This window comes from Saccostrea echinata, unplaced genomic scaffold, assembly GCF_033153115.1.
Source record: "Saccostrea echinata isolate AGI-Se365-2 ecotype Australia unplaced genomic scaffold, CSIRO_AGI_Sech_v1 ptg000064l, whole genome shotgun sequence".
NCBI classification, from domain to species: Eukaryota; Metazoa; Mollusca; class Bivalvia; order Ostreida; family Ostreidae; genus Saccostrea; species Saccostrea echinata.
This window is the reverse complement of record NW_026889813.1, coordinates 3,005,001-3,019,716: the sequence shown is the minus strand read 5'-3', so window position 1 is coordinate 3,019,716 and position 14,716 is coordinate 3,005,001. Positions and strand designations below refer to the sequence as shown.

Below are 14,716 nucleotides of genomic sequence, written 5' to 3'. Positions count from 1 at the left end.
TGGAATTTCATGGAATTATTTTGTATTTGATATACAGAACAATATGTTTTAGAGAGAGAGGGAGAGAGAGAGGAGACTTTCATTTTTGCACGTTCTTAGGTACACTTTACATACATGTATATTCCACCGTTCACGGTAGCTCAGGCGGTAGAGCGCTCGCTCCGTGATCGGGAGGTCGTGATTTCGAATCTCGGCCGCGACTGACCTAAGTCGATAAAAAAAAAGTTTAGCAACTGTTCCTTCGCCATGCGCTTTGAAGTGAAAGTTGCGAGTCCTTCGGATGAGACCTTAAAAACCGAGGCCCCGTGTCAGGGCAGGCGTTGGCATGATAAAGATCCCTCACTGCTCAATGGCCCTGAGTGCCAAGTAAAGGTCAAAATTTGAAGTCCTTCACCGGTATATGGTGACGTCTCTATATGAGTGAAAAATTTTCGAATGGGACGTAAAACAACATACAATCAATCATTTATATATATTCCTAATGAAAAAATTTAGATTCTAAACATACAATAAACTTTCTCCAAATCCATTGCTGGTGAAGAGTACATGTCTATGAAAATAACAATTAAAAAATAAATCGAACAAAAGAAAAAATAAATAAAAACTACAAAACAAAAAATACCAAAAACAAACAATAAAAATGCAAAAATATTGCAGAGTGCTCAGAAATGCTCTAATGTCAATGATATGATGTCTGTTTTTAAAAAAAGTACTAAAAGAGTTTCAAACAATGCACCTAAAGCAATAAATACAAATATTTCCGAGTTCTTCGTTAAAAATATTTTTTTACAGAAATAACCCTGAAATTTTACATAAATACAATGCCAGAACACGAAAAAATATTGTCTTCTTTAACAGATGGGATTAAGATATATTGTATGAAGTGTGAAAAGGCAGGAAGTTTATAATTGTTATATAACTTTTTGTCATTTTTCAGAGTCTCACAAATCTGGTTTTTCTGTAAATTATATCTTTCACTGCACATGCTGCCAGATTAAATAAGGTAAGAAATAACCATTTCTTAATTATGTGTAATAAGAAAATTAAGGGAAATTTTAGACCATCAGTTAGAAATCAGTATTTACTGAAGCTTTAATTATTTTTTTTTTCTATCAAAATTTTCATTTTTTTCATCTTAATTGAAATGTGCGCTTTGAATAAAGTTGTGTACTTTAAATTTGAATGTAATAAGATAAATTTAATTCATATTTCAATTGATGAATAACTTTGAAGAGGAAAGTAAAACCTTATATTATTCAATGCAAAATGTTTAGAATTTTTAAATCGAAGTAGGTTCAAAATTAAATTCTATTTTATTTTTTAGTTTCCTTTTTTTCAAAATTATAAAAGGAGCAAAGGATTGACACTAGATAATACATTAAACACAATGTCAGTTTTTTCCCCCTTTAATTTCTTTCAAGTTTTTCTCAGGCGGGTTAAATGATTTTTGCAGTTCTGGTTCTTTCCAACGAGTCAACCAAAACAACCACACCTTTCTTTCAACATGCAATGAACATATATTCCTTTCCGATTTCTCTAATTCTACTCCATCCATTTCCCTTTATTTTCCTCTCTGGAAATGTTTATCTTAAGCAATTATATATTTCATGTTTTTCTTAATTCCTTTTGTTAAATCGCTTAATTGAATGGCATGCTTGCGTACATCGAACATTCAGAAATGCACTTTGACAATTGTATGTGGCTGAGTTCCGTTCATTTATGTATATGCCCTCTCGGAGTGCTAATTAATAGTGGACAGAATATTCGTTTTAAACTCCTCGTCCCTCATATCTTACATAACCCCCTACTCACTCTTTCAATCCGCAACCCCTTACAACTCTTGTACTGTCTGCGCATGCCTTAAATGCAGCTTTTTAAAATATTAAGTGGTGCTGATTATCACAACAACGATAAAACAGCTATAAAAAGCAGCAAATTCATAAAGTATTCCGTACAGTGAAATGCATTATCAATTATTTCTGTGAATGACTCGCGTGTCTTAAAAGTTGCGTAAAATAATAATAAAACATTTCACGCATGACAAATAAAAAATTTGACAACCAATCATAAGTTTTGTATTTGAACAGAATTAAGAATAAAGAATCTTATTGTTCCATTATATATATGTTATAGATGAAAACAAAGCTAAGAAATATACTAATTTAAAAGCAACAAAAATTTTACTTACTTGTTGGCATGTGCAATGAATTATCTTCTTAATGAGCTGCACCTCACGTCCAATTTATGCACATAGTGCTTTCATGTGTATATTATTATAATCACATTTATTCAATCTCGATTTCCACACTTAAATTGGAACCGCAAGAAAAAATGTTAATGGCGAATATGTAAATGATTCATGGGAGCAATTCATTAGCCTATTTGGACGCCCCAACACCTTTGGAGTAGCTTTGGACATAGTAGGTATGTTTGCTTTTTGTTTTTGGTAAGTGATGAAACGGTTATCAAATTAATCATTTGTATAATTTGTTAATGGCTTATGTCTATTTTTGAAATAGTTCAAATGTGAATGCATTAATTTAATGGAGGAACTGCAAGTTAATGATTTTTATTCTACTTTTGTGTAATGCATTTGCCCATCTTTTATGCTTTATATATCTGAATATTATTAACAATACTAGAATTGTACGAATATAAGGCTTTAAAAAGGCATTTAAAAAGCACTGATTGTTCAAGATTGCGCGACAGTTATTGAAGTTTTTTTTCGGATTTTTTTCCCTCCCCTTAAGAATGAAAATTCATACTTAAAAGACATTTTCTTTCACAATTGAAAATCATTTTTCCATATTGTATTCAAAGTCATACGTTTATTTCATGCCGAACGCCTGTTGTTTAATTTGTAATTGATATATGAACAGATACCACTCCTGTTAATTGCGTGACGTTAGACCTTCAATCGTTTAATGCAATAACAGGGCTATTCGTGACTCTATCAACACGAAGATGAATTCATTATCCTTTACATCGATCTCTCTGATAATTGATAATTTTTAATTATTAATATATTTAGAATTGTACTAAAAACAACAAGGATTTCATTATTATTGTGGTTGGCTACCATTTGGAATTTATCAGTTGTCTAGTGTTTTCATGTGTGGTTTTTCTGGATAAATATTTATAATTCCCCCATAACATTAAAGGTTGACACTGCCATTTTTTGTCTGAGTTAATGTGGACCATCTTTTTTTTCTTCATGATGGTTAAATTACTGTCCATAAGATAAAGAAGATATGTAAATTATGTCAATAAAATGACGTGTGTTAATTAATAATCTGACCATGAATTTATGTACTTTTTTTTATTTAACCAAAATGTAGGAGCAAAAATAAAATACAAGACGTGAGTTTATGCACAATGACTAATCAACTGCTTAACGTCTGCGTACTACAAGTTTGTAACTAAAGAAAGGATTGTATATTTCAGTCTCAGAAAAAAATACAAGACTGTGTGAGACAAATTAGTTCTTTCAAGATAATTCGAAATAAATATTTTGTTTTCCCATTCATATATATCGAAGAAAAATCAGTGATCGGTGATAAATATGAAGAATACTTAAATATATAAAGAAACAGAGAAGAAGAAATAAAAGCGTTTATATATATATATATATATATATATATATATATATATATATATATATATATATATATATATATATATATATATATATATATATATATGTATATATATAAAACAAATCTTCTGAAACAAAAAATATAATTTCATTCAAAAAAAATTTCGAGATATACATTTCTTTTTTCACCCTTCGTACGTCTTCTTGTAACACAGTATCTATGAAATAGCACTGTAACACGTGACAACATACATTTTCAACTTGTTGCGTAACAGCAATTGTATCTATTTTATCATCGTTATAGAGTATAAGAAAACAATAAGGGTCACTTTTAAAAACAGAACAAACACATAAACATAAAACATACATAAAAATTCACACAAAACTAATCTTTAAATAAAAGAAATAAAACAATAATGTTTAAGTGTGCTTTCCAAATATATTTTAGGCCAACTGGCTTACTCAACCTGATTGAATTAAAATAGGCAAAAATAACCAAAGGTGTTCGATCTCAAAAAAAAGTATTTGGACAGGACATAAAACACAGACCGCTGGAAATTCCAGAGTTAGGATCAGGTGCCTAAGAGGAGTGAGCATCTCCTGCCGACCGGTCACACTGTGTGATGATGTGATGATTAGGTTGAAAGAATTATCCGTAGTCAAATTAGTATAAAAACAAGGCCTAACAATTAATATGAAATATGTCAGTCAAAATACAACATAGGGAAATGTTGTATTTGCTTGACTTCAATATGTAGATATAATCATTATTATATTTGTCCAATATAAGTAAAATGACTAAAAAGAATAGCCATCCTGATTAAGAATATGCTTTTCATCACATTTCCATTGCTCATCTGAACTATACTGTGTTCATCGTTAATAAAACTTCTCATTATTATTGCAAACAATTAAAATCTCTTTGCCTATGTACTTTGAAGTAAAGGTACTCATGTGGGTGTAACGGTAGCAAAAATACTACTATATAATTATGGACCTCAGTGAAGGTCGATATGTGGTTGTAAGGACCCATGTCCAGTGATATTGACCGAAGACACAGAATGTGATAACGAACAAGCTAGCTCGGTTGCTATCATTTTCTGTGTCTGAGTAAAATCACTCAAAGTGAATAATCTGACACAGTCCTAAATGAACAGACTTGGCCGTCATTACGTCAATGATTAAAACATGTTTTTTATATTAAGAAGTCACGTTCTATGTAACTTTGGTTAAGCCGAACGGCGAGTAGTGCGATTTCGTATTCCGTGCAGGCTTTCGCGTCCATATCACAAAAATAAGAATTTCATGTGACGTCCTTTCAGCCAATAAAATTACGAAAATAATCTTCTTATGTAATATTGTAATTTATAGTATAATAATAAAAGTACACTATATACGTCATTAAAGACAATAAATTTTAAATTGATTTACTATAGTTCACTATAGTGCCACAATTTTATTTCTTATAAGACCTTGATACTCTGATTTACTATAGCAAAAATCTTAAAGAATGTACATATGTGTACTTTAATTTACTATAGTGAATACTATGGGAGTTTTATTTACTAAAGTAAAATCTTTGATACTGAAATTAACTTTGACATTACTATCGAAATTTGATTTACGATAGTAGACTATAGTCTACTATAGTGCCAATAAACCCACATTGATACTTAACTTTAAAATAATGAATATTATAAATGGAACTTTCATTTAATATTGCGCAAAAAAAAAACAACCAAACAAACTTTTAATACTCTGATTTATAAGATTTGAGCTTTGATACTTTGATTTACCATTATGAACATTTTACTATTAAAAAAATAATTTGATTATTCGTTAAACTTTTGCAAATACATGTACTAAAGGATTTTGATTTACTAATTTAACAACAGTGAACTATAGGAGTCTATAGTTTAGTTGTTGTTCTTTTTTCAGAGGTAGGTATAAAGCTAGTGGACAATTTTATACATTACAAACAATCTATATGGAACTGCTAAAATATTTCGAAGGGTATTGCTGCACCTCTCTCTCTTTTGGGGCATTTTACGAATCTAGTCTTTGTTTTCTTTTTACTTGAATCACTGAATCACATTTTGGTTAATAAACAAAGGACTTCTTAAAAATTTGTGTTCAATATCATGTCGCCCATTTAGATGAGGGGTGCCAAGGTTTCCATTCTCTATTGTCTGTCTTTCTGGTTTTTCCACATCTCTTTCAAATTGTCAGATGTTGGAATCTAATATTCAACATGTATATTGCTTACACAAGTCCTTTTTAAGGTATTCCATCCATAACAGCCTCGGACTGAATAAGAGTGAATACATGACAGACATGTATGGGTACATACTCAGTATATTTAGACATATTTACCTTTTACCTTCGGTATGTATGAAAGGAATAAGTCCAAATTTAGGACTTTGACCTTTCCTTGAAGAGTTATCTCCCTCTATTTTCAGTCAATAAAAATCAATCTTAAAAAATCTCTCTGATAAAAAAAGTTATTCTATTTGTAATAATTTAGTACATTTTTCCTCCACAGCATTTATTGATATTCTTAGTTATTATTTATTTTTTTTTATTTTAAAAGAAATACTTGTCCTAATAAACCTCTATGCACTCCTTTAATTAATTACTGCTTAGATAATTATATTTTTGAAAAATTCTCTTGGTATATTCTTTTCTTTTCTAAAATGCTTTAAATGAATATCAATGGTGGATATTTAATGATAGAGAATAAGGCCCTAGAAGAATTGGAAAAAGTTTTTGTTTGTTTGTTTGTTTGTTTGTTTGTTTTTTAAATATCTGGGTTATTAACCGAAGACATTGAATTAATTGTTTCCAAAGAAAAATTCATATAAGCAAAATTCAATTTCCTTTTTTAACAAGACTTTGATGTTTTTGAAATATGAATTTCTATTTCTATTTACAAATACAAAGCTTTCTGATCTTGAGACTTTGAACTAAACAAATGCATAACGTTTTTTGTTCCCCGATTTCAATGAAGTTGGGGATAATAATTTGGATTTGTCTATCCGTCTGTTTGTATTTCTGTCTGTCTGTAACACATTTCTTTCCGCGCGATCTCTCGAGAAGCCTTTGAGCTTTTGCAATGAAACCACAACTTCCTTTGGAGTAAGGAAGACCCCTATTGATTTTGAAATCAAAAAGTCAAAGGTAAAGGTCGTAAATTCATATATTCTATTTGTGTGTGACACTTTCGTTTCCGGGCTATATCTCAAAAAGCTTTTGAGCTTTTGCAATGAAAGTTATACCACAACTCCCTAGGGTCCCGCTTGTCCCTCTCAAAGTGCCCCCCCCCCCTTGTTTTTTTTTAATTTGATCAAATATTTTTTGGATGAAAAGTCAATTTGAAATTTGTTGGCATTGATCACGCTCAAAGTTGTAGAGTTACTCCCCGTTTGTATTAAAAGTGGTGTGTTACTATTTTTAGAACAGGGGCATGTGGAAAGTTATAACATATAATACGAGTTGTCAGCGGATTTTATATTCTAATTACATCTATTAGAACTGTTTATTAAAGGCTAATTAGACACCATGTGTAAAATGGGGACAATATCGAACGTGTCAAGAACAAAAAAATTAGACGTTATAAGTACAGTGGAAATCTGTGATATTTTCAGACAAAGCACAAGGATTTGTTGGTCAAAAGAAAAATATATATTTAGAAAAAGGCAAATGAGAAGTGGCGAATAACACATTAAGCACCAATATGCACAAAGTATTTGGATCCGCGCCCAATTTCCTACAAACAGTTATGACGTTTGCCATGTACAAACCTTCTCATAAAATCATTATCACAGTGTGTTAATATTTTATATGATAAGAATCTTCTGTACACATTTTAAAGAATAAGCAATGAAATCTATATATCCATATTGGCATTTACACTCTGAAAATTTTGTATAAGAATATCGTTACGTAGATGTTTACAGTAATAGATAATAAAAAATGAAATTCCTCCAACCCCAAATTTTAGGCACATTAGGACGAAAATCTAACTTCAAAAGCCGAAAGGTCAACCTTTTTTCTTCTTCCATCTGCATTTTTTTCCCATTCCTCCACCCTCTTCCAGGCGCGGCACCAGGAATTTTTTCTAGGGGGTCAAAAAGTAAAAAAAAAAAATTCCAACCCTGAAATTTCTTGACAAGCAAAAATACCCCTACCTAATCTACTTTTTTCCAAACGTGAAAAAAACCTATTTCTTAACACGGGTCCATGTTTTCTGCCGAGGGAGGGGGGGCAAAGTAATTTTTCATATGCTTCAGTATATACATTCAATAACTACAAATCTATCAATCGAACACCGAGAGATACATGTAGGACATAAAATATTTTATTCAAAAAATGCATGTCACTAAATTTTTTTTATAATATTATATAATATTAAAGGATCGGTGAACTTGACATTGACTTCATTAATTTCCCATTACATTCTGAATTGAGAATGTTGCTTTAAATATTTTATGTAGAATACATGCATCATAGGCATTTTTTTTAAGGAATATTGTGGTTATTTTCAAGAGTTTTGATGAAGCAAACTTTAATTTGATCTTTAGCAGTCAAGCTATATGATTTCAGGAGTAAATAAATTTTCCTTTATTTAATGACATTTAAAGACAAGGAATAATCGGTTAAGTCGTATAAAGTTTACTTAAATACTTTTTAATACTTAATTTCATTTACCAGAGGAATTCTATAACTTTTGTCATTAGCACCGTGTGTACTTTATCAAAATTTACAAATTGTCATTGCAACCTTAATAAAATAAAAAATGGGATCATGAATTTTTATTGCTTTTTAATTGCACCCAAATGATGCAGATTACGAATGAAAATTCTATAAGAGAAAGCGGTTACACCATGTTAGATATTTATACAAAGCGGTTGATATGGCATCTGGCAGTTACGAGCTGCAGTTGGAATAAATACATTTATAAAGAATAAATAACTCAAAATGGATTGTGATAAAGTGGTTTTTGGTTTTTCATAATTCAGTCTAGAAAAGGAAGTGCAACACAAGTTGTCTCTTGATGAAGTACCAAATTTAGGTCCACTAGTATTTTTTCAGCAGTAAATTTTATCGAAGTTATTTTCTTTACCCTTTAAGAATTCCAAATGGTTATTTTCGAGTAAAATAAAAGTATCAATAAAAATACAATTTAAGGGATTTAAATGTTTATATTCCAAGAATTAATGCAGATATGCACTTTTACGGAGATAATGAACAGTATTCAAGCTCAAAAGTCCATTCAAACAATACAAAACAGGAGAAGAGTAAACACGGATATCTAGAACATCAGAAGTGGGATCGGATGCCATGGAGGAGTGAGCATTCCCTGTGGACCGGTCACAACCGCCGTGTGTTCCCTGTCATAATCGGGAAAAAACGGAAAAATCCGTAGACAATTCAGTGTGTAAAAAATGGCCTAAGAATTAATATGAAAAACGTCAGTCAATATTTGACTTAATGATGGATTGTATGACAAAGTAATTGTATTGACCATAGAACTTGCGAAAAAGATGACTTTACACGAGACTATTGATACTCTTGTTTCATCAACTTGTTTGTCAATAGCTTGCCACGTTTTAGAAATTCTCTGTACATAGAACATCCGCTTGCCTATCGAATCAATTGAGAGACATAAAACCCATTTGCAGGTTATAAGGGTATATTGCTGCATAAGTAAGGGCATGACGATCGATTGACATGACGATGGGAATGACGATTGAAAAGTTAAAGTCATCGCGTTTATCATAAAGCTTGGTTGATAGGTCACCATTAACGTTTTTAGTAAAATATCCAATGTGAAACAGATGTGTCAGATTCTATGGTGTCTTTTATTTCTACCTCACTGGGATATATCGAGTCGATATATGAATGGAAGTAACTATTGTTAATTGATAATACGTCGTCGATTTATCTTAATGTCGAGTTGAAGACTAGGGCAAGTGTTTTTTTCTTGTCATGTATAAGATTTTGAATAAATTCTGCTTCATATGAATACAAAGATAGGTCTGTTAATAACAGTGCGCAATTGGTACCCATGGGAACTACGACAGAATGTTGGAAGACCTGGTCTCCAAAAGCTACATAGATATTGTCAATCAGAAACTCAAGCATCTTTTTAATATCAACTTTAGAGTTCTTGTATGTATAATCAGATTTTTTTTTAACAAAATAAAGTTGCAAATGACTAATGATAAGGAAGGAAAATTTACGATTTCCATTTTTCTTGAAAAAGCAGCTGTCAAAGATGTCAAAAAACTGGACTTTAATTTATCTTGGGGAATCGTTGTATAAAGTGTAGAAAAGTCGTACGTTTTGCTGTGATTGATTTTGGTAAAATTTTTGTGATTTCAAATTTTCTAAAAGTTCTTTGGAATTTTTAAGTATCCACATCTGTTTTACACCACTTCTCAAATATATTGTTGTGCAGTACTCTTAAAGTTTCTGCTGCTAATGTTTTAGTGAGGAGTAAAGAAAGAGGCTTGGTAGAACATTTCTTGGAACTCGCTTTGTATCTTTATTTGTAAGGATTTTTTATGTAGTTTGGGAATCCAGGATAGGTATGGTAATTCAACTTGATTGTTTGAAATACATGTATTAAAAATATTTAAACTGATTTTGAAGAACTTCCTCCTTAGAAGGAGCTAAGGGTACAATTTGGATTACCACTTGCAGAATTAAATCCCAGTTCCCCTTACATACAATTAAAATAATGAATCTTACCAACAAAGACATTGTTGTTACCTGCCTTGTCAGCTGGGATCAGTAACTGATCGTGTAATCTATCTTATTTTTTTTTTCACTTCTGAATTACAGAACAGGGAAGGATAGATGGTTTTCATATTGTCCCTCAATCGCTTTATGCGATATTTCAACCTCCATCTGATACATTAATCCATTATGAAAAAGTTCCATAGAATTCATAGTATTTATGGAATTATGACGCTAATTGAAAGATCGGGGTTCCCTAAACTCATGCCCTTTTAAAATAAGTGATTTAAGGTCCTCATCATTAACTATATTTACGTCATCAGTAATGGCTTGTCCAGCAGGCTATAGTTGTACGATGAAGAACATAAACACGTTGGAGGATTATGTTTCAGATGTTCAATATCTAAGCCCTGTAAAGTTTTCTTGAAATTAAAAAGTTTGGAAGCAATAGTTGATGTATATTTGTTAGAAATACGATTGTTCTACAATCTCAGAAAATTCGGCTGCAGTTAATGATAAACAAGTCGTATATTTACTGAATGTATTGTCGATATATTGTACAGAACGAATTAAGTAACATAGGATTAAATCATGAAATAACCGTCACGGTAGCTCAGTCGGTAGAGCACTCGCTCTGTGATCGGAAGGACGTGAGTTCGAATCTCACGACTAGCTTAAGTCGATGAAAAATAGGTAGCAACTGTTCTTTCGCCGTGCGATCGGCACTTGTGAAGTGAAAGTTGCGGGTCCTTCGGACCGTGACACGGGGCAGTCGTTGGCACTTTAATGATCCTTCACTGCTCAATGACCCTGAGTGTCGAGTAAAGGTCGAAATTTGAAGCCCTTCATCGGTATATGGTGACATCTTTATATGAGTGAAAAATTCTCGAATGATATGGGACGTAAAACAATATACAATCAATAAATGAATCATGAAATTATTCTTTTTAAAGCTGCAATTTTGCTTTTAGATGTGGACATTTCTTGTTAAACCTTGAAAAGTTCCTTTGTTCTTATCAGAATGTTGAATCATTCCCTTCAGTTTATCAATTGATTATAAACAAACAAGGCCTTGTTGATAGATATATTCTCTAAAGTACGTTTCATACTTCGGCAGACAAAACGTAAATTAATAGAGTAGAATACAACTCTTTAAGAGACGGAAACAAATAATGCAGTTGTTAAATGTAACATTTGTTGCCCGAAAACATGAAACATCTGTAGATGTTCTGGCAATAGTTGTTGGGACGTACAGACACCATCATCACAAGGCGTCAAGGATTCAACATACTTTAAGAGCCACCAAAATAGCGTCTACATATATAAGAACCGTCTTAACATCGTTTCCATTAGTTCTGGAAATCACTGCACAACAGTAGTTCCATTGCATATCATAATATCAACATTATTATCAGATGCCTTCACAATGGGTGAATTTGTACTGGAACGGAATATCTTAAAGTGCTTTGGTCTGACAGCAAATTTTTCTGCATTTGGTAAATGTTATAACTATGTTAAATCAATCTGTAAAAGTTAACTACTCATTTCTTTTGAAATCGTTTTAGCTATAATCAGAGTAATTTATTTCTTAATTTGATGTAAATTTACTTTCTAAAACCAAAATAGGACACAAAGAACATATATTTGTAATGTATTGCAAGGTATTGCAATCTTTAAATTGTTTGACAGGTATTATTTTAAATTTCATCCCTAGTGTAACTTATCATATGTTTAGTTTATGGTATCCTGTGTACAACCATATAATATATTTAATGAGGGTTTTGGTTTGATAGAGAATAGTGTTTTACTTTTATTAGTGAATGTTATATTTCAAGGTAAGTATTAAGTTCTTATACTTAAGTCATTAAGCGTAATTAAATAATTGCAAGTAGTATTTACCCAATATAATATTGGTGGTATGTGTAGATACCCGATCGTTGTTTTTTTTACTAACAAGAGCAGCTCTCGAGTTTTCTCTATGATCACGCTCATCGTGTATCTGCACATTATCAACAATAATTTATGGAGTTAATGTCTTGCACTATAGTTACTATAACTGAGTAAATCTAATCATGGCAAACGAACATTGACTGTCTGTTGGTTTGTTAAAAACTGCGCTTCAATGATACTTTATTTTTCGAAATACAAAACAATTTAAACCTTTTCCTACTAATTTCCTTTCTTTTCACCAAAATTTCAAATACATATATTTTAAAATGAGGAATACGTTTATTTTGAAAGACTTATTATAAACTTTATTATTTTAAAAGTTTTTTTTCTTTTTTGTTTTGCTTTGTTTTGGTTTGCTATAAATAGAAATTTTTGGAATCAATTGATAGACACCAATGATGGCATTATCAGATAATATTCTCAACATCAAGGTGAAATCTTTACTGACGAGATAAATATAAGGATACTTATATTAATATAGATTTTGCTATCTCTGCACTTGTTTTTCATTTATGTTTTCAAAATCATGTTCCTTGGAGTATTAATGGGAATCTTTCAAAAAGTTAAGATTGAATTTTACATAAAACAGCACAATTAGTTAGTAATGACTATTGCGTGTTGTCATTCGTTTAGAAATTTATTATTTCGGCTGATTCTTGTAAATGATCTTCCAATACTTTTTCTTTGTTTGGCTCAAGTCTGGTACAACTGGCATGAACGAGAATTTCATCATAAAACAATTATGTCGTTTAGTTCTGCGTTCCCTTTTTTTTATCTTGACTTTCTGGGCAGAGTTATATAAAATACTTCAAGCAAAAGAAAGTGCAACTAACTATGAAACAATATTAAATCTTTATCATTTCATTTGAACATGAATTTAACTCCAATAAAGATATTCAAATAATAGGACTAGCTTGGTAAAATTTTACACGTAGTTGCAAGCTATATTTTATTCTGTCTGCTGCAAAGCTCTTCAATCTGAATGTTAAACATAAATTCAATAAACGTGAAGATAAAAAGATAAAAGAAAATTATTTTTAAAAAAAAAGGTATATATCTTCATGATGTCGCTGTACCAAAAAAAAAAAATGAAAAATTAGTCTTTTGTTTCAACTTGTCATATAGGTTTTCTTTTAAAAAAACGCATACAAATCTGAAGGATCGTGTATGCCATTTATCGTGCAAGATTGTTGAGGGTTTATGATAAATTAGAGCAATTTACAATAATTTTATTCTAATTCGTATATTTCTTCACAAAAAACAATCATTTTTCTTTGCTTTTCATAGAAAATGTCACCTTTGTGTCCCTTTGTTTTGCTATCCAGCTTTGCAGTTGGTAAGTACAAAGCTATTCACCAACAAAAATATACAGTTGAAAAATGGTTTGTCATATTACCACATATATATCTAATTTGTTAATTGCATAATGTCCACAACTTTTAAAGCCCTTAAAGCCACAATAATTTAATAATAAAACTAAAAAGTTTTGGGAAGCATGGAATATCTTAGGTAAATCATAATTGCTGTACAAATTAATTGCAAAAACATTTAAGAGTTGACAGTTTTTGAAATTTGTATTTTTGTATATTTAAAGTAATGCATAATTTTTTTTTCCTTAACTGACAATTCTCTTTTTACTTTAACCTTATTTTCGTACAAAATTTTACATAACAAAAATGTATAAATTTATAATCATCACTTCGTTCTATCGGCTTTTAAAATGAAATATTCTGACATTTTTTCGTACATTTAAGAAATATTTTTTTATTATTATTATTGTTATAGTTTCTTCATATCTCAAAGATTTTAAACTATCTTATGCTCAGATATGCAAATAGCATATCTTTTAAGTATTTGAAGTCAAACCTTTTTTTCATTTACTAAACCTATAGAAAACCATAAATTTAATTTTCCTTTTTAAACTCGTTTTTCTGATATCAATTGTTAATATTTTGTCATCAGTGAAACTCATCGAATATATAATATCAATTTCAACAGCATGCACAATATCAATCACTGAAATGAAAAAATATAGGGAAAAATTCAACTATTTCCTTTAAGTCTTGCATCTTTCTAAGTACACATAACATATCTTTTTTCAGATATGATATTAGCATTTAATTCTTTCAAGAATTTGAAGACATACCTTTTTTCATCCACTAAGCCATTGATTACCCTCCCTGTAATATCCCTTTTATAAACTAATTTTTTTATATCAAAAGTTAGTATTTTGTCATCAGTGAAACTACTATAATATTTTTCCTACTCATCGAATAAACAAAAGCAATCTCAATAACATATATAATACCAACAACTGAAATGAAAAATTATAGAAAAAAATTCAATTACTTTATTTATTTTAGGTCTTGCATCTTTTAATTGTCTGAATGCCGGATACAACTGTAAAAATAACGCCCCCTGTGACTATTT

The 14,716-nt window shown here is 30.5% G+C and overlaps 1 protein-coding gene across 3 annotated transcripts in view; it reads left to right on the top strand.

The window, feature by feature from the left end:
* The first annotated feature begins 887 nt into the window (after nt 1-887).
* LOC133175936 (EGF-like domain containing protein 2) overlaps nt 888-14,716 on the top strand; it is a 23,218-nt gene continuing 9,389 nt past the window's right edge. Inside the window, exons 1-3 of one of the 3 annotated variants that reach the window (XM_061311091.1) lie at nt 888-1,003; nt 13,574-13,622; nt 14,650-14,716. The exon at nt 14,650-14,716 is cut by the window's right edge and continues 56 nt beyond it. In XM_061311091.1, the coding sequence (XP_061167075.1) occupies nt 13,577-13,622; nt 14,650-14,716 (113 nt within the window). In that variant the 5' untranslated portion in view covers nt 888-1,003; nt 13,574-13,576. Of the gene's footprint in view, nt 1,004-2,207; nt 2,425-11,712; nt 11,833-13,573; nt 13,623-14,649 lie in introns of those variants that run through there. The other 2 variants (XM_061311089.1, XM_061311090.1) reach the window with 2 other exon arrangements.